The sequence below is a fragment of the Heloderma suspectum genome, chromosome 5 (genome assembly GCF_057233095.1).
Source record: "Heloderma suspectum isolate Gila_16-S chromosome 5, 16-S_ref, whole genome shotgun sequence".
Classification (NCBI taxonomy): Eukaryota; Metazoa; Chordata; class Lepidosauria; order Squamata; family Helodermatidae; genus Heloderma; species Heloderma suspectum.
Genome location: NC_139462.1, coordinates 202,774,353 through 202,797,901, shown reverse-complemented (window position 1 = coordinate 202,797,901; position 23,549 = coordinate 202,774,353). Strand labels below are relative to the sequence as shown.

Sequence of the window (23,549 nt, the reverse complement as noted above, 5' to 3'; positions counted from 1 at the left end):
TTCTAAAGAGAAAGTGGAAATTTCAATTTCCTCGCACATACGAAGGAGGAAGCAGGTGAGTCTAAAGCTTGTACAGGCTGATTTCTGAAACACTCTCATTCCTTGCCACCTGGTTTTGTTTCATCAATGTCATGCAAAACAACAAGAGATGACCACCTGCATCATATGGAAAGGTATGGGAGAGGGGATACATTTAGGAGCCACGCTTCATGAACTATTGCTTATTTGATTTATACTTTATCACCAAATGTAATTTTGAATCAACTGTATGGAAATGAACTCACTCTTACCCATTTTGCTTTTAAAAAAGTGTTTTATGACTGGTTTTATGAAAACACAATAGACATATTTTAAAAATAAATGCCCCCATAGTTTAGCATTATGTCCAAACTGGCCCACTGTCTTGTGTGTGTGTGTGTGTCTTACTAGCCAATGGTTAGCAATGTGCTCTCCGAACACATAAAGTAATCTTTGTATTATACTTTATTAGCTCCCCTTCTTGATTTCCAGGTCAATTGTTAACCTCTTCTCATGCAGACACAATTGAACAGGGCTTTTTGTGACTCCGGTGAACATATATGTTTTTTAATGGTATACGCTAGGTAACTCTTTGTATGTGTGTGTGTGTGTGTGTGGAATATATATAATCTATTAATTTAAACATCCTCCTTTTTCCAAGACAGACCTGCTGATTTCAGCACCCATTCCTAATGAGTCTATTGAAAGCAAAGTGCTATATTATTATGCAAATTCATGTTTTACAGCAGATAAGACAGCCAATGATAAATTCCTTCAATGTCTGAACACCAAATGAGGAAGAAAATGGCCACCTTGACTTCATAAAGATGACAAAAATTCTAATGTCAGAGTGTAAATTTGTACAGATGTGAAATACTTTCACTATGAACACCAGAAACACACTGCTTGTTCTTGTGTCATTAGTTTTATGTCAGAAAAATAACCCAGTTAATCATGATGTTCTCACCAAGTAATTGAAATTTATAACAGTAAGAAAATCCCTGGATCATGTTATTACGATACAATAAATTTCTATAAGTAAAGCTTGCTCTTTTTTTGCTTCAGTTCTTTCCATATGAATAAAGACTTGCAGCTTTTATCATTATCTAAGAAAGGCTACAACCTGGTGCTCTATAAACAGTGTATTATCTACTGCAGAAGATAATGCATATAGATTATAAAAGTGTCTTTTCCACATCCCATATGTCAGGACCAAACTACATGTGACACCAAATGCATCATTAGCAACTACATCAGGTTTTTTGATTTAAAAGCAGGCGTGGAAGGGGATGATTTTCACTGGGGCCTCAGTGCACTAGCCAACTACAGTCCCCATGAAAACTGTCTCCACACTCCCATGAACTTTTTTTTTTTTTTTTAAGTAATGGTATGTAAGCAGCATGTTGAGTAATGGCATGTAAGTGGGCCTTCTTGGTAGTAGCACTAACCCTCTGGAACGCTTTCCCACATGTGGTCCAAGAGATGGAAAGTGGCAAACTTTAGATCCCTCTTGAAGACACAACTGTTTACTCAGGTTTTCCCTGATGTGTAATTGCACTGCTCTGTTTTATGGTTTCTGTAATATCATAAATGTATTTATTATCTTCTATTGTTTTTATATTGTCTTTTATGTATTTCTTATGTAAACCACTTAGAAATCTTCTGATATCAAGCAGTATATAAGTAGTTTGTATAAATGAATGAATGAATGAATGAATGAATGAATGGAGATCACCCTACCCCCCCTGCAAGGCTAACAGCAGCATGGCTGGGGATTTTCATTGGGATTGTGGCTGGGGAGGGAAGCATTAAATCTCCTTTCTGCACATGCTGCAATACTGATAAAAATCACATCCCCCTCCCATGCCTGCTACTAATTTTTTAAAAAACAACAACAACAGATGTACATAGTTGCTAATGATGCATTAACATCATATGTAGTTTGAATGTTTGGCCCAATGTGACAAGAATCAAGGACAGATAGATCTGAAAACCTGTGAATACACCACTACAAGTCTAGAAAGAACCAAAGCGGAGGGGGCATGCCCATAGAAAGAGTCCCTACAGAATGGGAACAGAATGGGCAGAATGGATATAGGGCTCCAGGGGAAGGGTTCCATTTCCCATATAGGTCTTCTGAGACCTTCAGACCAGACCAAAACACTGCAAGAGTGAAGGACTTTGGGTAGACTCAGTCTTACCAAATCCAGACATGCTCTCTTGAGTTGTCAACATACTATACACTTATCCAGACCAGACCCATATTGTCTTGCTCTGCCTTACCTGGTCTCATTCTCTTTGGGTATCACCGCTGTTCCATAGCCAAAAGTTTTCTTGTCAGGTATCGATGGGACTACCTCGGCCATGCCAGGTAAACCCATGGCATTTCGTGGTTTGGCTTCCACATAAACAGGAGTCCCTGGGTCCTTCTTGAGCGACTGGCGGCCAGGCGATGACCGGTCAAGGTGAATGGTGTGAGGGCCTCCCACCTGGGCATTATGATGGGTGTGAATGTCGATCATTCGCATGTCGGCCACTCTGTGAGGAGAGGCAGGAGGTGTTTTGGAACCCAGTGTTGGCAAGTGGCTGTCGGGGTATTTCCTAGATTTTTGCCGGTACAGTGATTGTTCCATAATTTCAGGCTGCATGGGAGGACTACAGTAAGTGCTGGAAGATCTCATTGTGCTACGGTGGTAGGCAATGACATGGTCAGGTACGTCAAGAGCGTGTCCTGTATGAGAACCTGCAATGCTCATCCGACCCTCGTGATACAAGTAGGGGTCAGCATACAGCCCCTCGTTACGGAAAAGAGTGAGGGTTTTGTTGCTCATGTCCTCATCTGGCTTCACGTCCCTTCTTTCCAAGATGGCACTAGGGCTCGGTGAGATGGATCTCGAAGCTGGCATGCCCGAAAGCCTGTCTCTGGGAATGGTTGCATTGCCAGGGCCACTGACTGGCCTGACATTCCCATAGGGGATCCTGGATGGGGAAGGGGGCATGGAGTGGGGCACTGGCGTAGCAGACGGTGATGTCGGAAGCGCATGAGGCGGAGGATGTGCTGCAGATCCTGGCCGAGAAGCACTGGGGAAGATTTCTCTCTGCATCTGCAATATAAAGAAATCCACTTAAGAGGCACCGTTCTGGGTTAGCCTAGGCAGAGCTACAGTGATACAATTTTTTTAAATTAAAAAAGACTTTCATTCTCTGTAGCAGGGGTATTGAACCTCTTTCAGCCTGAGGGCTGAATTCCATTTCAGGGCACTCTCGGGGGCCACATTCCAGTGGTGGGCAGGGCCAAAGGCAAAAGGGGAGGCACCAAAATATCAAATATACCAGCATATTTTAGCTTAAAGCCCTTCCTGCCAGTAACTAAGTCTTAGCAGAGGCATTTCAACCTTTTAGAGTGGGGGGAAAACTGCACAAAAGCTGGGAAACCACTAAATTAACTTCTGTAAACTGCCCAGAGAGCTTCGGTTATGGGGCAGTATAGAAATGTTGTTAATAATAATAATAATAATAATAATAATAATAATTGATTGGTGGAAGGGGGTGAGTCCATCTGGGGGACCCCAGAGGGAGATCCTAGCCAGGTCAGAGGTTCTGTACCCCTGCTCTGTAGATATAGCTAGAGTAATACACAATACCCATCTGTGGTTAAAAGAAGACAGGGAAATTGGTGCCAGGTTTCAACAATATTGAAGGTTCTTCCCAAGGTGAGAGATCATTATTTGTATATCTGCACTGAAATGTACTCTTCTTTCTACATTGTTCGGATTTCAGAAATGTATTCCTATATCTATGTTATTTGCATTCTACAAAGCAAAAGGCACATGTCAAGTTACTTTTTGCACCCTGAAGAGTGCACCATGTGTTACTGTTTTAAAAGACAAGACAGACACAAAGGAAATGGAAGGGCGAACTGAAATGGAAGGGCGAACTTCATAGATACAGAACTGAAATGCAGACAAATGAAGCTAACGTGTGAATCCAAGACATCACAGAAAAATCCATATTTGCATTATGACTTCACAAGAACAGGCCAATTAAATAGTGGGTGACCTACATCTAGACATGTGTTGAAGATCTGAGTTCATACCAGGTCAGATTTCCCAACAGCATCCTTCCAAGCCACGTGATCACAATGAAGTTTAGATTGGTAAAATACCATACTTCTTCGTGGGGAATCGAGAGGAGGAAGTTCACTGCCCTATGGCTATTGCTGTGGGGCAGGAGCCATCACCAAACCAAGATGGTTGTTTTACACCCATGTACGTGGTGTTGCACTCAGTAAATCTGGTATCAGATTCAAAGCATCTTAGCTCCAATCCATGCACAATTTCACAGAGCAGAATCCTTATGATACGCTTGTCACTTAAGAGATGTTGGAGGGTGGCCCTGCCTAGAAAAAAAAACTTTTTCGCAATGTTAACACGGAGAGAGGATGTAGCAATCTGTGCAGCATTCGCAAGGTACTCGGCATTGCTACTAAAATAGAGTACTGCATTCTCTCCTTTCCCCATCCACCAGTTTATTTTCATCATTTTGTCAATTCCCATGCCAGAGTATACAGACTGATGGCTCCTATTACACCCATCTCCACAGGTGGAGTTTACAAAGGACTCCTCTTGTGAACAGAGGTCAAAGAAAGGGTTTGTAGCCTTAAGCGCCAGAGAAAGGTAAGGCAAACAGCCTAGCAACTATGAAAGTAAGTAGAAAAATAAGGTGTGGCAGGAAGTACAAGACATGGAAAAGAAAAACAAAGACAAGCAAGCCTCTCCGTCTACCATGATACATGAGCAAGTCCACAACTTAGGGTCTTTTCCCCACATTATGCAATGCAAAGCCAGCTTGCCACTGCAAGTACACACTATAAGGAACCACAACCAATCCTGGCTTCCTAAAAAGTATTTGTGTAAGGTAGGTGTGTTTGCAAACACATGCGCATCCCCACCAGTTGTTCACACTTTACATTTTCAAGAGTATACTTAAAGCATCTTGGGTCTACATTCCTCACCCCAAAGGTAAGTTGTGAATCAGCCTGATATCATTAGCAGAACCCTAACAAACAAACAAAAACCCCCGGAGGACAGCATCCAGCTATATCAGCCTGTCCAGGCCTTAAGATCAGCCGCAGAAGCTCTGCTTGTAGGCTTGCCATTACGATGGGTTAGGTTAGCAGGCACAAGAGACGGGGCCCTTCCAATGATGGTCCCACATTTATAGAATTCCTCTCAAAGGAAGTATGTTTGGAGGTTTAAAGATTTTTTAAAATTTCAATCCATGGAGCCTGGTGGCTCTAATGTCAGTGGGGTGGTGACTCCACTCTGGGTTTCCGTAAGAACCAGTCAGAACTCTAAAGGAGTGATCCAAGGTACAAAACACCCTTTAGAGTTCTGACTGGTTCTGACTAAAACCTGGAGCAGATGCACTGCCCCACTGACATCAGAGCCACCAGCCTCCACTGATTTCAATCCACTCTTTATTGAAATGATGTTGGATTTTTAATGGCATTTCTCTCTTTTAATGGTACCATGCTTTTTCTTGGTCTCATTGAAATGGATCTATGCTGCAGCTTTTAGTTAAATGCTTTTTTATATATATTGACTTTAAATGTTTTATGTCATTAACACAAAGCCACCTTGAGAAGACATTTGTTTTGGAAGACGGCATCTACATTCTTAAATAAGTCCATAAATAAATACTCACTCCAAGTGCTGCCATAAGCTGACAATGACTCCATTGACAAACTGCATGAGTGAATACATTGTGATCGTGTGGGTGCATCTGCCAGGAGCATCTATAGTTGCCACCTTCTCCAGCTGTGGGAGAATTCAGTTGGTGACAAAAACTTGATATGAAACCGAAACTACCACCATGTCTAGATTACAGGTCATCCCCCATTCAGTCAGCTCAATACATCTAATGGAATAACAAATGCGTTAGTCTTTAGGAATTCACTGGTGCTACAATGGAAAACATGGCTACTTTTCTGGATTCATGCAAGTCAAATTTCCAGCAAAAAAGGGATTTCTGGGTAGCAAATAGGGAATAGCCCACCTGTAGATCACTATGCTTGATGTATTGCACTGTGTGTCCATGTGCAGTGTACCTGCTATGAAGTCGTAGCCAATTCTGCCTTCACACTCTATGTAACACACACGTGTGTGTCGTTGTAACACAACATGCCAACTACTTCCCATGCAGAGACGTTTTTCATCTCAGACTTTCGTCTTGAGTCAAATGGCACTATCCAGGTTATCAAGAAATCTGCATCCCAAATTCCTTCAGATGGTGCCTCACTTGCAACACAACTGCCTATCTCATCTAGCTGTTGCCAGAGACTGTATGCATATTAAGATCAAATGGTCATACCAATTACAATTTATATCACTCACTTACTCTCACACACACACACACACATGACATTTTGCTAACTATACCTTACATTTTAATTTTATTATTCCACTGCTTTTTAAAAATAATTATTTTGCCCAGTTTTTTTAATGAACCCCAGCATCCCAAACCAATTTTTACATATTTGGAATATGCAAATTTGGGTCAAGTGTTCCCTTATGTACATTCCTTAACACAAATAAATGTAGTACCCCTGCTGTCCTGAATAGCCCACCAGGGAAACAAATCACTCTAATTTATCATCATATTGAAACAATTTCATTTCATACTGAAATCCAAGTAAATCTGTATATTGCTAGCCACAGAAGAGACTCCACTCCTCCCAATAGCCTTTTTTTAAAAGAAGCAATGAATTCTTTTTTGTTCTCTTATAATGGGTGATTGCTATATTACAATAAAACTGACAGACTTTTTGTTAGATGTAAGTCCACACATTCAAAAAAGGACTCTCTCCTCCAAATATTCCATTCAGTCACAAATCTTTTAAACTGTGCTTAGCTATTATCTCACAAATCCTTAGGTCATTTCCTTCCATTAGATGCTTTGAAAACAATATTACAAGAAAAGCACACAGGCAAATTGCAACCCCAAATATCAATATATTTATGTCTCTGAACTTTTTTGTTTGCAAATATTAAAAGCCACTTACATTAATTTAATCAGCTCAATTGGTAGAGCAGTAAGATCACTAGATTGCATCCCACATGTTACAGCCCTTTGCTTTCCAGGTTTTAAAGAAAGACTCAGTCTAGAATGAGACTTTTTATATATCCATCTTCTTGAGAAAGGATTTTTACGCATTAAGAAAGCTGTTCAGCCTTGCTGCTCACATGAAGCGTGGGCCATCTTGCTCCTCTAAACAGCACTGCTTCAATAGGCTAAAGTACTTTTTCACATGACAAACCTTCAGTTTCTCCTCCCCTCAGAAATTAGTCACTAAATAACCCCCCTTGACATGTCATCCAAGTCAAAACAAACTGTGCAACATACCAGATTGTGCATCAGCCACTGACTAAGGCACACGTATAAAATGTACAAAACATACCAACTTGAAAAAGAATAGAGTATTCCAAAGAGAGGAAAACAAGCCTCAACCACAAGACTTTCTTGGAAGGGGAGGGGCGGCGGAAGGCACAACATGAAATATCCCCACAGTAATTGTACAATAAGGACAAGGTCTCACGCTGTTTATGTTTCAATAAACACAAGATGCTGGAAGCCTGAACAAAAAGCTCACAGCCTGTTAATCAGAGCAATTTTTAAAGGACAAAAACAAGACAGCCTGTTTCGTTTGCAATCCACTAAATGGATGAAATGGGAAAATATCTTCTGCTTTAGCTGCACCTGGGCAAACCAGGAGTCTGTCTACTAATTAACTAGTTACCTTAGCAGCTTTGCCAAGTTGAACTTTGGGCAGCCACCATAAATCAATTCCACCACTATCCACAGAACATTACATATGCAATTAAGTTGGGCTGAGGAGTGTGTGCGTGTGTGGAGGGGAGAAGTACAATAAAAATGCAAACGTAAAACATTTATTTAGAACAACAGCTGGGTCACCTTCTTCCAATAAAGGTGGAAATGCTTGCTCTGCATGTGCACACACACCTTTACAAGTGTAACACAATAGGAATGTAGGAAGCTGCCTTCTACCAAGTCATACCTTGGTCCATCTACCCCAGTATTGTCAACACTGACTGGCAGTGGCTCTCCAGGGTTTCAGGCAGGAGTTTTTCCAGCCCTTCCTGGAGATGCTGGGGATTGAACCTGGGACATTCTGCATGCAAAGTAGGGACTCTACCAGTGAGCTACGGCCCCTCCCTAGTCAGCCTGTGGAACTCATTGCTACAGATTGTGACTGTTTAGATTAATCACCTCAAATGTTATTAGATTAGGAGCTCTATGGAGGAGAGACTCATCCCTGGCAAATCACCACTGACAGACAAAATCAAAACCTCTGTTTTCAACAGTGGAGGCTGGTGGCTCTGATGTCAGCAGGGTGGTGGATCTGCTCTGGGTTTCAGTCAGAACCAGTCAGAACTCTAAAAGAGCTATTCAAGGTGCACCCTGGATAGCACCTTTAGAGTTCAGATTGGTTCTGACTGAGTCCTGGAGCAGATTCATTGCCCACTGACATTGGAGCCACCAGCATCCACTGGTTTTCAAGGACCACATACTCCAGATGTTGGGGACCTCTCTGAAGCATCTGGCTGGTCACTGTGACGACGGAATGCTGACTCAGATGGACTGGCGGACTGTCCCAGCATAGTAATTCTTATGTTTTTATTGGCTGCTTCACATGTTGGTCATCTCACAGAGGCAGCAAGTTTGTTCTAGTAACATATTACACCAATGTAACTCTCCTCAGAGCATTTGTTAAAAATGACCTGTCTGCGATTATAGATGTGGACATAGAGGAGTTTCATTGCCTTTTGGCCTTAGGGGGTAGAAAGACCTGGGAGAAAATATGACATAAAAAAGAGTTGCCATCATTTCCTAGTTTAATCCTGTAGGTTTTTCTTCAAAGAGATTAAATATCTGCTAGAATATTTATAAGATACCTCTAAGAGAAAGCCATCTCCTGAGAGGGAGGATAAGGCCGCTTTCACTCTCCAGTGAGTGTTTCTCACGTTTCTTTAAAAAAGGGATTCCCTTCTATACTCACTATAATGTCCATGACTCCCTCTTTCAGTCCAAGGGGCCATTTTCATTTTGGAGGAGCTCGAAGGAAAAAGGGATGCAGCCAAAGGCAAAAGGGGCAGAGCCTAAATTCCAAACAGACCAGCATATTTTAGCTTAAAGCTCTTACTGACAATAACTAAGCCTTAGGAGAAGCATTTCAATCTCACAGAATGGGGGAAAACTGCAGAAAAGCCAGGAAACTACCAAAGAAGTGGTGGTTGGGAGAAAGGAGCATGGCCTTCTGGGAAACCTCAGAGGGCTACATTGGGACCTCCAGAGGGCCAGATTTGGCCCCCAAGCCTGAGGTTCTGCACCGCTGACCTAGAAACACTATGAACATGTTTGCTGGGCAAGGGACTGTTTTCTGAAGGCTCAGAAACCCTTCCAAGGTCAGAGACAAGTGCTCCGACCAAGAAGGGGAACCACACCAGCTGCCTCTCCAAGGTCAGAAAATCGACCTTGGGGTGGGAGAAAAGGGGATGTTCTAGTATGTGAGGGAGGGGAGGGGACCAGAGAGGCCAGGATATGATTTATCCTGAGCCTCCTCCAGCCTCCTTCCCTTCTCCTTCACCCTTGCTAGATGTGCTGAAAAGCCTGTCTAGAGAAAATATAGGAGATCAGAGGACAGGGAGACAAAGCTCGCCTACGACACTCCACCTGCCCTGCCAGCTTCACCCCAGCAGGGTATAGATTCTCAGATGCCTCTGAGTTCGGGGGCTTCTGATCAGTGATTTTATCCTTCTGCCCCTATCCCACACACTGATTCCCCACCCTCATTCCATGGCTCAAACATACTCCTTGGGATGGGGAAAAATGTGTTAGGTTTGCATTTTAATGCAAAATCACCTAATTCACACATCCCAGACAAAAACACAAACTGAAAAACAGGTCTACTTAGACATTCGGACTTCTCTGAATTTTACAATGCCGTTCTCCAGTCAAACAATATGTACAAACATGGATAAATTAGGGCAAACTGCACAAAACCATGTGTATATTACAGACAATAAGATGCAAGAATGCATTATATTAGGTGAAATAGCTTGCAAGAAATGTGTATATTACAAAAAAGCATATACAAAAATGTGACTATTTGGAGAAATAAGCGTGAAAATGTGTAATAATTTCCCTGCTGACTTTTTAAAATGCAAATTGATGTGAAATGGATGAAATGAACTTAAAGTTGGCAAAACAAGAAGCTGTTTGAACTGAAATGCCAGATCACCAGTCCCTATATACTCCCTCACCTCTTGCTGCTCCAGCTCCAGCTTGTGGTAACTGGGCATGCAAGAATCAAAGATGTGCAACCCACATCTCCCTTTAAGTGATTCCAGTGAAGCTGCATCCTAAACAAGGCTGGAAAATACTAACACTGCCTGTTTTATTAGCATATTACCAATAACTATGAGCACAATTGTTTGTACCCACACAGAGGTTCATCCATAAGCACGCACATCTATGTGCTGGTATCCTTTGTCATAATAGGGGGCCCTGTTCTTCGTGGCTTTTCATCAGATGACCCAAGATCAGCAGACCTTTGCTGTGGGAGAGAAGACATTGTATGGGAGTGAGAGTTAAGTGGCTCAGCCAGGCTGAATAATAATAAAGCACTGCAGCTCTTTAGGGCCTGGAAGGTGAACTAGTTTAGATACACACTTCTGAAGTAGGGATGTACAGACTGTAAAATCCACTCCATCTGTGTTTTATGGACTGTCAGGCACCTTTTGTTCCGTCATCTGCTCACGGACAAATGTGAATTTTTTCGTCAAGTTGAAAATTATGCAAATAATTACATAAGAGGTTTTGTAAGAATTTACATAATTCACCGTAGTACATAACATTAGCATATTGTCTCCATTCTATTCAACTTTTCCTCAGCAGAAACTTGCGTATTTTCCTACAAATGAGTAAATTTTGGGAAAGTAAAAAAAAATCCAAAAGTCTACAGACTCTGTGTGGCCTGAGGGGGTTGCTCCACCACAGATTCTGCAGGTCATATTCTTAGAAATCTGAGCTCATTTTAGTCCATCTCGAATTTCTCCAGCATCCCTATTCTGAAGTGGATGTGTCAGTGTCTGGACCAAGGCTTCCCCAGGGTCCACCCAGAACATTTTGCTGCTTGAGAAGATGGACAAAATAGAACCTTACATCAGCACTTGTAACGGGGCAGCATTCTCCACCACACCCAAGGGCAGTAGGCTTGATTAGGGGATACAGGGCAGGATATGTGGCAGAAACTGCTCACACACCTCGCTGCTGCTCCCTGCCCCCAAGAATTTACTGCCTCAGTCTGCCTAATGGAAGGGCCAGTCCTCACCATCCTATTTTTGAGGCAGACCCAAAACCATCCCACTTCATTTCAATGGACATAGAGCTTTTCTACACTGTTAATCTACTGTATCTATTTTCAGTTTTGTTGCAGAACTGAGATCCAAGCTCTACATAAATAGCTTTTCCTTTCCTGCTTTTCTACTACATAACCTCTAGGTGGTGCTGTGGTATAACGGAATAACATAGTTAGACAAGTGGGGAAATGCATTTTGTTTTGCTTTCAGAAATAATGCTGCATTTTCCCCACTATAATACCCCCCCGAAAGTGCTATTTAAAAACAGAGGCAAAACTGGACAGTCATGATATCATCTAAAGAACCTGTAAAAAAAAAAGAGTGAAGACAAGTGCACAATAAATGCCTCGTGTAGAAAGCTCATAACTGAGTCTAACTTAATTTGAAAGAAATTCATCCCCCCTCCATCTCCCATCCTCTGCACACACATTTATGTTGAGCACTAATCAGGACTCAAAGTGGATCTTGAACCTGTGACTGCAGGGATTGCAGAAGAGATTCAACCTGCAGACCAGGGGTGGGTACCTTCTGGGAGTCCGAGGGCCAATTCACCCCCTCAGAACCCATTGAGGGCTCCGCCCATGCCCCTACTAAATTTACCACTGCAGGGAAAAAATGGGCAGTTTGTCACCAAAATTCTGCAGCATGGCACCATAAATAGGGCAATTATGGTGTCACCATGCCACCGGATTTCAAACCACCACTTTTTGGGCCACTACCATGGTAAATTCACCAGTGGCGGAAGGGGGCTGCATGCAGCCTATGAGCTCCCTCTTGCCCACCTTTGCTGTAGACCATACCCAGCTCTCGCCAAAGGAAGGAAAGTCAAGAAAACCATCAACACCAGCAATGAAACCTCTTTATGCTGATAAGCTAAGGTTCGACACAACAGGTGGTACTCCCCAATTCTGGCCCCGATCATTGACTAATAGGTCAGACTTGCTTATTTCTCTTCCTCTTCTGTGCCAGTTACAATCTGTATTCATGTCACCATCAATTCTACAGCATTTGAGTCTGAAGGTAGACCATGTAGGGTGTGTGTGGCCAGGCTGGGATGTCAGCAGATTATTCTGCCCTGGAAGAGCACTGGCTCTCTTCCCAGGGGCAGGGGCACCCAGGCTGCTCCCCCGCCCAATGGATGTCACAGACAGTGGCTGAACCATGCCTTCATATACACATGCTGTCTCCAAGTATTTGTATCAGGTGCTTCTGAGGAGTAGCTGCCTCACATTCCAGGAGGGGAAGGCCTAAAGGGTCAGGAGCACCATCTCAAATTCACAGACTGTGTGCTGCCATCTCCATGGCAATGGGAATGTGGCTGTCGCTATGCTCGGTCAGAGGTCGTTTGCCCTAGCAGAGGAGAGGAGTCAGGTCATGTCAGGACAGATCAGATCAGGCCCTTCCTGCCAGCATATGTGGGTCAAGCTTTAGAGCACTGATTCGACGATTTTAGCACTGAAAATGGGAATGGAAAGCAAGAATTCTGGGAACAAATCATATCACTGCTAAAGACTGGTTCACACATGGGTCCTCAGGAGTCCTCAGGAGCAATCACCCACATTAGGGTGGTGACATGCCCACTTTCATAGAGGATAGTTTTCTATTTGAAGGGTTGCCAGATGACTGTCCTCTATTTTGAAGGTGTTCCCTAATTGAAGGGATTTCCAGTTTAAAGATAAAGAACCATCAGAAGGTAGAGCTGGGCCTTGAAGTTGCCCATCAATAACACCTGGACAGCAGACTGAGCAAGGCACACAGTCTTGTACTCTATGATGAGATGTACTAGATTTCTATTTAAATAAAAATAATGATTTCTAAATTTGCATCTATACATATACACTAGCCGATGCAAAATTTATGTAAATTGGTGTCTTCTTCTTGGGTGAAGAATGTCCTCTTTTTTGGTGATTCAGGAATGGGCCACCCTAAGCCAGCCACTTTTTCATGGGGCAGCTGGTTTCATTTGACAGTACTGTGAGTTGCCACTTGGAAGGAGGATTTTCCCCAGAATGTCCCTTTCTTCCTACACACGCACGCACGCGCGCGCGCGCGCACACACACACACACACACACGGAAAGAGAAGAGTTTGTAGTGTCATGGAGAAAATCCACAGAGTAAACTGCTACTGACAAATGATTTGTTGCATAGATATAGACAGAGAGATTGAAGGCTGCTTTCGTATGGCAGCTATTTTATATGCCTTGGCCTTCACGTGCCTGTCCCTGTAGAATTTTAAGTCCAGGATATGAAGATCTTCTCTTCCCCCCCATTCTTCCTGTTGTTCTTCCTTTTTAAGGACGGGAGGAGGGTAGTGTGATTTTTAAAAAGCGTTATCTGTTTTGTCTTTGTAATAAATCTCTACGCGCCTTTCTAGTTAGAGTAAGAAAAAAAAAATAGTAAGGAAGGGAGTTTGTAGTCTGCTCTTGGGTCCAGAGGACTAATGAAGATATTTGCGAAGAACAAAGAATTAAGACAGGCTGGCAATATGAAGTGCTTGGGGTTGAACCTGATTTATATGGACACCACATTATTCCCTGACTGGTCGCCCATTCCTCTCAGGGCCTGAAGCGCTTATAGCCCTTCAGAATGGTGCCCTTTCCTCCCACTCTCTGTTTGTGTGTCAACCTGGAGGACACAGAGGGAGAATACCTTATTTCAGAATTAGTGCATTCAAAAACCAGTTAATGGGAATTAATTAAATTTAAGATCTGCAGGGCAAGATAGACAGAGCTTAAGGGCTCCTGATAAAGTAATTAAAATAGTGGGCAATGCTCGACTGGTTAGTATGCATTATCGGAACCGTGAGACTGAATTACAGCCAGGGCAGCAGCGATCAACTCATGCATTATTTATACCACCGTATCAAAATATATGTTGAAAGAAAGAAAGAAAGAAAGAAAGAAAGAAAGAAAGAAAGAAAGATAGATAAAACGAGATTCATTCTCTAAAAGGCATAAATGTATTTCTGAGTGTTAGGCTTCAAAGTTTTTTTTTACATTGGCCTGATGCACTGGGAGCTAAAGTACAAGCCATAGTGAGGAAACAGAGCAGCCTTCTCCAATCTGGTGACCTGTGTGCCTGCTCAGTCTGCTCTCCAGGTGCTGTTGATGGCCAACTCCAAGGCCCAACTCTTCCTTCTGATGGTTCTTTATCTTTAAACTAGACTTGGACTGGACAGTCCTTCAAATAGAGGACACCTTCAAAATAGAGGAAATCTTCTGGCAGCCCTTCAAATAGAGGATTGTGCTCTGTAAAAGAGGTCAGATGGCCACGCTAGGTGGCTACTACTTTATGTCCATCACTCCTGAGGAGATGAAAGCAGTAAGAGCTGAGTGTGGTTGCTTTTTCTTAAATCCCATTAGGAGAAGCATCACTTTAATCGATGCACTTTATCACAGTGTATGATGATCCTCAAGCTTCATCATAGGGAGATGCTAAAAGCATCTGAACTGAAATAATGGCAGGATCCTGGATTCTCATTCAACGTAGGGTAGATACAGACAACCATTTTACCATGTGTTCTGCTACACATCTTCTACTATGTGTGGTTAAAAATAAATAAAAATAAACCTTCTTACCATTTGTGAGGATGATACAGATGGCCAAGCTACCTTGAAGTGAGAATGCTCACACTGATGTTGTTCGGTTCTCTGTAGCAGCTCTCTTTTTGTGATCCCAGATCACTTAAAACTCTGGCTTGTCAGAAGCAGTGGTGTCATGGAGCCGGAGTTCATGGGGATGCAGTGCTGGGACTTTTTTATTAGCAAGGACATTGATGTCACCTGCCATTGCATGGCTGGTTGGCTAGAACCCTGAAGAAGAGCAAACCACACTGCAAAATTTCATGGCAGGTGGTCTCACATATATTCAATAATAAGTAAGTTGTGAGTGGCACTGTAAGGAGGGGGGGGTTTCAGGGAGAAGGGGTAGCAGTAGAAGAGAAGCGTGGAGGGTTATTGTGTAACAAGAAGTGACTTGTGAAGGGTGTATCTTGTGCTTTTCAGACACATGAAGACGGTGATATGTGGCTCATAGTCTTAGGAACCGTGGCCAGTCATGACTGAACATAGAGTGTTGCTATTAAAAGTATGAAAGCCTCAGAAATGTGTCAGCCAGAGGGATGGACACAGACAGCATGGGCAACTGACACGGAGATGATGGCATCAGTTGAGAACATCCATTGCAACACTAGACAACAGGTTTTGAAACTACGCAGGCATTCTTTGTTGTCAAATTAAATTTGCCTGGGTAAGAAGAACTTTGGAAAACATTCAGATGATGACTTTGAAGTGACCAGTACTTTTCCATGAAAGCTGAGAAGTTTTAAACCCAGAGAAACACAGAGAGACCATGCAGATGTGTGGAAGAAATGTAAGGGTGATTCTTTCTGTCTTACAGCAGCAGGATTGAGCTCCCTTTTTCCTTCTTTCCTTCATTTCATGGGGTTGGCTCCAGGATCTGCCTCTGCTCGATTCTGAGGATCCCCCTCCCACCCACACCACTGCTCACCCCATTCAGCAGGGACTCCTGCTCTCTGGGTAGCATTTTAAGGATGCTGTAGAGGCTGCTGTGAGAAGGAGGGGTAGGGAAGTCCACTTCTGCCAGCGCAGTTGACCAACATAACACTTTGTGCTCCGTTCACAGCATCGCATTTGTACAGGGTGAACCGTACTTCTCAGAACTGTGTCATGGAACGCTGTCATGATAATGGACCCAGGGTGGATATAGCATCATGCTAAACTACGTGGTTCACTTTTAGAGATGTGGTGCTGTCCGTGCAGTACTCAGCCCTTGTAAATGTGGGTTTTGGTGCCTACTGAACTGCTAACCGCACATCAATGGGTTAATAATTGTTGTTCAGTCGTTAAGTCGTGTCCGACTCTTCATGACCCCATGGACCATAGCACACCAGGCCTTCCTGTCCTCTGCTCTCTCCCGGAGTGTGCTAAAGTTCATATTCATTGCATCAGTGATGCTATCCAGCCATCTCATCCTCTGCCGTCCCCTTCTCCTTTTGCCTTTGATCTTTCCCAGCATCAGGGTCTTTTCCAGGGACATTTCTCTTTGCATTTGGTGGCCAAAATATTTGAGCTTCTGCTTCAGTATCTGTCCTTCCAATGAGCACTCAGGGTTGATTTCCTTTAGGATGGACTGATTTGACCTCCTTGCAGTCCAGGAGACTCGTAAGAGTCTTCTCCAGCACCACAGTTCGAAAGCATCAATGCTTCTGCGCTCAGCCTTCCTTATAGTCCAGCTCTCACAGCCATACGTTACTACTGGGAAAACCATAGCTTTGATTATGTGGACCTTTGTAGGCAAGGTGATGTCTCTGTCTAGGTTTGCCATAGCTTTCCTCCCAAGGAGCAAGCATCTTTTAATTTCATGGCTACAGTCACCATCTGTGGTGATCTTGGAGCCCAAGAAAATAAAATCTGTCACTGCTTCCATTTCTTCCCCTTCTATATGCCAGGAAGTGATGGGTCCAGATGCCATGATCTTCGTTTTGTTAATGTTGAGTTTCAAACCAGCTTTTGCACTCTCCACTTTCACCCTCAACAAGAGGCTCTTTAGATCCTCTTTGCTTTCTGCCATTAGGGTGGTATCGTTTGCGTATCGGAGGTTGTTGATAATTCTTCTGGCAATCTTAATTCTGACCTGTGATTCATCCAACCCGGCATTTCTCATGATGTACTCTGCAAATAAGTTAAATAAGCAGGGTGACAATATGCAGCCTTGTCATACTCCTTTCCCAATTTTGAACCAATCGGTTGTTCCATGTCTGGTTCTTACTGTTGCTTCTTGACCTTCGTACAGGTTTCTCAGGGGACAGGTAAGGTGGACTGGTACTCCCATCTCTTTCAGAATTTGCCACAGTTTGTTGTGATCCACGCAATCAAAGACTTTAGCGTAGTCAATGAAGCAGAAATAGACGTTTTTCTGGAATTCTCTTGCTTTCTCCATGATCCAGCAAATGTTGGCGATTTGATCTCTAGTTCCTCTGCCTCTTTGGAACCCAGCTTGTACTTCTGGTAGTTCTCAGTTCACATACTGCTGAAGCCTAGCTTGTAGGATTTTGAGCATCACCTTGCTGGCATGTGAAATGAGCGCAATTGTGCGGTAGTTTGAACACTCTTTGGCGTTGCCCTTCTTTGGAATTGGAATGTAAACTGACCTTTTCCAGTCTTGTGGCCATTGTTGAGTGTTCCAAATTTGTTGGCATATTGAGTGCAGCACTTCAACAGCATCATCTTGTAGGATTTTAAATAGCTCAGCTGGAATACTGTCATCTCTGCTAGCTTTGTTGTTAGTAATGCTTCCTAAGGCCCACTTGACTTCACTCTCTAGGATGTCTGGCTCAAGTTCAGTGACCACACTATCATGGCTATCAGGGACATTACGATCTTTCCTGTATAGTTCTTCTGTGTATTCTTTCCACCTCTTCTTAATCTCATCTGCTTCTGTTAGGTCCCTGCCTTCTTTGTCCTTTATCATACCCGTCTTTGCATAAAATGTTCCCTTGAGATCTCTGATTTTCTTGAAAAGATCTCTAGTCTTTCTCATTCTATTGTTTTCCTCAATTTCTTTGCATTGTTCATTTAAGAAGGCCTTCTTGTCTCTCCTTGCTATTCTCTGGACCTCTGCATTCAGTTGGATATATCTTCCCCTTTCTCCTTTGCTTTTCGCTTCCCTTCTTTCCTCAGCTACTTGTAAAGCCTCATCAGACAGCCACTTGGCTTTCTTGCATTTCTTTTTCTTTGGGATGGATTTCGTTGCTGCCTCCTGAACAATGTTACGGACCTCCGTCCATAGTTCCTCAGGCACTCTGTCTATCAGGTCTAATCCCTTAACTCTATTCCTCACCTCCACTGTATATTCATAAGGGATATGATTGAGGTCATACCTGAATGGTTTAGTGGTTTTCCCTACGTTCTTCAATTTAAGCCGAAATTTTGCAAGCAGCAGCTCATGATCTGAGCCACAGTCAGCTCCAGGTCTTGTTTTTACTGACTGTATGGAGCTTCTCCATCTTTGGCTGCAAAGGACATAATCAATCTGATTTCGATATTGACCATGTGGTGATGTCCATGTGTGGAGTCGCCTCTTGTGCTGTTGGAAAAGAGTGTTTGCTATGATCAGCGTGTTCTCTTGGCAAAACTCTATTAGCCTTTGTCCTGCTTCATTTTGTACACCAAGGCCATGCTTGCCTGTTATCCTGGTTATTTCTTGACTTCCTCCTTGAGCATTCCAATCCCGTGTGATGAAGAGGACATCTTTTTTTGGTGTTAGTTCTAGAAGGTGTTGTAGGTTTTCATAGATCCGACCAACTCAGATTAATAATAAAAGCAACTAATCCCATGAAATACTTTGTAAAAGTTAACAATAAAACAGGCCTTGCCTGGTGCTGTCAATCAAATCAACTGGACTCAAGATTTGATCTCTGAAAAAGATGAGCAACCCTGGCACGCTATAACATTCTGGGCTCTGGAATATTAAAGTAAGAACCACAGGTCAAAACACAGGAGCAAACCTTATTCAGCAGCCATGAAGAAGTATCTTACACAGCATGACAGTCACGGCAGGGCTGGGGGAAAGAATTTCATGAGGAGCAGGCAAAATTCTTCACTCTGAGAGCTAACCGCATGTGACATCAGAGATTAGATTTCCAAATCTATAATTGGGATTTCCAATATATAATTTACTTTAAAGCAAGTTGGGGAGGTTTGTTGTTCAGTCATTCAGTCGTGTCCGACTCTTCGTGACCCCATGGACCATAGCACGCCAGGCCTTCCTGTCCCGCGCTCTCTCCCGGAGCGTGCTCAAGTTCATATTCATTGCATCGGTGATGCTATCTAGCCATCTCATCCTCTGCTGCCCCCTTCTCCTTTTGCCTTCAGTCTTTCCCAGCATCAGGGTCTTTTCCAGAGAGTTTTCTCTTCGCATTAGGTGGCCAAAATATTTGAGCTTCAGCTTCAGTATCTGTCCTTCCAATGAGCACTCAGGGTTGATTTCCTTTAGGATGGACTGATTTGACCTCCTTGCAGTCCAGGGGACTCGTAAGAGTCTTCTCCAGCACCACAGTTCGAAAGCATCAATTCTTCGGCGCTCAGCCTTCCTTATAGTCCAGCTCTTACAGCCATACGTTACTACTGGGAAAACCATAGCTTTGATTAGATGGACCTTTGTCAGCAAGGTGATGTCTCTGCTTCTTACTATGCTGTCTAGGTTTGCCATAGCTTTCCTCCCAAGGAGTAAGCGTCTTTTAATTTCATGGCTACAGTCACAGTCTGCGGTGATCTTGGAGCCCAAGAAAGTAAAATCTGTCACTGCTTCCATTTCTTCCCCTTCTATACGCCAGGAAGTGATGGGGCCAGATGCTATGATCTTCATTTTTTTAATGTTGAGTTTCAAACCAGCTTTTGCACTCTCCTCTTTCACCCTCAACAAGAGGCTCTTTAGATCCTCTTCGCTTTCTGCCATTAGGGTGATATCGTCTGCATATTGGAGGTTGTTGATAATTCTCCCAGCAATCTTAATTCCGACCTGTGATTCATCCAGCCAGGCATTTCTCATGATGTACTCTGCATATAAGTTAAATAAGCAGGGTGACAATATGCAGCCTTGTCATACTCCTTTCCCAATTTTGAACCAATCGGTTGTTCCATGTCTGGTTCTTACTGTTGCTTCTTGACCCTCGTACAGGTTTCTCAGGAGACAGGTAAGGTGGTCTGGTACTCCCATCACTTTCAGAATTTGCCACAGTTTCTTGTGATCCACACAATCAAAGGCTTTAGCGTAGTCAATGAAGCAGAAATAGACGTTTTTCTGGAATTCTCTTGCTTTCTCCATGATCCAGCGAATGTTGGCGATTTGATCTCTAGTTCCTCTGCCTCTTCGAAACCCAGCTTGTACTTCCGGTAGTTCTCGGTTCACATACTGCTGAAGCCTAGCTTGTAGGATTTTGAGCATCACCTTGCTGGCATGTGAAATGAGCGCAATTGTGCGGTAGTTTGAACACTCTTTGGCATTGCCCTTCTTTGGAATTGGAATGTAAACTGACCTTGTCCAGTCTTGCAGCCATTGCTGAGTGTTCCAAATTTGTTGGCATATTGAATGCAGCACTTTAACAGCATCATCTTTTAGGATTTTAAATAGCTCAGCTGGAATGCTGTCATCTCCGCTAGCTTTGTTGTTAGTAATGCTTCCTAAGGCCCACTTGACTTCACTCTCTAGGATGTCTGGCTCAAGTTCAGTGACCACAGTATCATGGCTATCAGGGACATTACGATCTTTCCTGTATAGTTCTTCTGTGTATTCTTTCCACCTCTTCTTAATCTCCTCTGCTTCTGTTAGGTCCCTGCCTTCTTTGTCCTTTATCATGCCCGTCTTTGCACAAAACGTTTCCTTGAGATCTCCAATTTTCTTGAAGAGATCTGTAGTCTTTCCCATTCTGTTGTTTTCTTTTATTTCTTTGCACTGTTCATTTAAGAAGGCCTTCTTGTCTCTCCTTGATATTCTCTGGACCTCTGCATTCAGTTGGATATAACTTCCCCTTTCTCCCTTGCTTTTCGCTTCCCTTCTTTCCTCAGCTACTTGTAAAGCCTATTCAGACAGCCACTTGGCTTTCTTGCATTTCTTTTTCTTTGGGATGGATTTCGTTGCTGCCTCCTGAACAATGTTACGGACCTCCGTCCATAGTTCCTCAGGCACTCTTTCTATCAGGTCTAATCCCTTAAATCTATTCATCACCTCCACTGTATATTCATAAGGGATATGGGAGCCTCTAATTTTTGTTGCAACAGAAGTGTGTATTCCCCCCATGCCACCTTCCTTATCTAGCCCCCATCCCATCCAAATCTGCAACCAGTGTGGCCGAGTGTCCTCTTTTACAGAAGACAGGCCTCTACTTTGAAAGGCTGTCAGGGGACAGTTGTCTGTTTGAAGGGCTGTCCTGTCCAATTCCAGTTTATAGATAAAGAACCATAAGAAAGATTGCCTGTCAACAGTTGGCACCTGAACAGCAGACTGAACAGGAAGGCACACAGGTCACCTGGTCAGTTTTCCACACTATGGTGAGGTGTACTGTATTTCTGTTTAAATTATCAGAATTGTTTCTAACTTTTTTATCTAAAATACAAATTAGCACATGCACATTTTATGCAAACAGTGTCCTCTTTTTTTGATTATGCATTTCCTCTTCTTTGCCAATGCATAAGTGGCCACCCTAGCTGCAATTAACCCTAAAACAGTGGGGGCGGGAGAGGGAATACAAGTATCTATATTTTACCTATATATTTTTCTTAACTGGGAACAACTAGGGATGTATGAGAATGTCATTTTTGCTCACAAAACATGCAAGTGTGCCCCATTCAAAGTTCCAAACATGAGCGCGAGCACGTGTCCGCCAAAAATATTCATAAACTGTTGAATTTGCTCGCATTCATCTCATTCCTGATTCCCAGTTCAATTTGTGCAAGTTCCCCAATCTGAGCAAATTTCCTCCATAGACCGAGCCAGCCCTGCTTTAGTCTGTGGAGGAAAGTTGTGCAAATTAGGAACTTTGTGCAAATATAGGGAAACTTGTGCACATCTTCCATTCGATCGCAGCTTGATTTGTGCAGGTTTCCCATACATGCAGAGTGAGCAGTGATGACAAACGCAAATGGGACTCGGGCATGAGATGAGTGGCAAGACGATGTTTGGAGAATCCTGGGAACGTGGCTCCTTCACTCGTCCATAAGAATAACAGCAACTGGTTTGAGGGAGATTTTAGATTGGGGGAAAACAACAGCACTGGGGAAAGGAGTTAATCATCTCCTCCCCCAGCACCATTATTCCAACCAAAGTAAGTGCCCACCACAGCTGCTTTCATCCAATCACAGGCCTCTTGCACCACATTTGGTTTGGTCCTCAGATACAAAAGCTAGGGACTAACTGGCAAAACAACAATTCAGCAAGTGTAAGGCAACATCTACTGTAAGGGTGCCCACAGCTGGCCCAAGACTTTTTGCTGCCTGGGGCACAGGATAAGATAGCAGTAGTCCCTCCCATTCCATGTGCAAAGGCCGACTGGATTGGCGGTCAAATCTGTCTTCAACATTGGAAATGAAACCAGCATCCTCTACCACACCGGAGGCAGCAAGCTCTCTTAGAGGGTGCCAGGCAGGCCGCGTGGCCCATAGCTCTCTCCTCCCGCATCCTGCTGCTGCCTCCCAGTATATGCTGCCTGAGGCAACTGCTTCACACTGCTTAATGGTAGGGCTGGAACTGAGGGTGCCAGCCAATTCAAAACATTTTGCCATCATAATGAGTCAAGAAAATAAAGGTATTAACACAAAAACAGTCAATACCAAATTGAAAGACCATTTAAAATACACACACTCACATTCACCACTATTATAGACATTTAGAAAACTGTGTCTTAATGCCCAAGTGTGCTGTTGACCTTGACAAATGATTTCCAGAACAAAGACTATAACAAAGACTCAGAGATATAAAATGTATGTATACACATGTGGGTAAAAACAGAAGGCTCCAACCAGCTATGAGGAGGGACTGTGTGATGTTTAGGAGTACGGAGACTGCATGAGCTTGTTTACATGAGAACATTTCAAGATAATAGATCTAAACACTGCAATATCAGCCTTGTTTACATGGCCCAGAGGCCAACACAACTCTCTTGTGAGTCAAAAGCCAGGAGATGAATTTTGAGAGTATCAAGGGCTCCTGAGTCACCTTGCTGTTCATCTCCAGATAAGTGAACTTGCTTACAACAGCAAGTTTGGTATTCTGGGTGGAGTGTGGAGTTCACAGTGCCATAGATTCAAGCTGGCCCTCGAAGGGTTGAGCACCCTCCGCAGGTCCCTTCTCAAACCTTCCCCATCCTCAAGCCCTTCTCCCTGGGCAGGGGAGAGGAAGGTGGGGCAGAGGAAGGTTATCCCCTATGTTATCTTTGGCCCCTGATCCCCCTGTGTGTTGCTCGCCCTCTGAATGGGAGGGTGAGTGATGCAAAGGGGAATCCTTTTGTTATTTCCAGTCAGAAATAACAGTTAACACGGGGCTTCCCCTGGACTCAGCCCATGCCACTCATG

The 23,549-nt window shown here is 43.3% G+C and overlaps 1 protein-coding gene across 2 annotated transcripts in view; it reads right to left on the bottom strand.

Annotated features, from left to right (window-relative positions):
* The window catches only part of KIAA1217 (KIAA1217 ortholog), a 538,230-nt gene that overhangs the window by 49,549 nt on the left and 465,132 nt on the right, over window positions 1–23,549 (bottom strand). For both annotated transcript variants that reach the window (XM_084859061.1, XM_084859062.1), the window contains one exon: window positions 2,302–3,122. In XM_084859061.1, coding sequence (XP_084715187.1) covers window positions 2,302–3,122 — 821 coding nt within the window. The remainder of the gene's footprint in view (window positions 1–2,301; window positions 3,123–23,549) is intronic.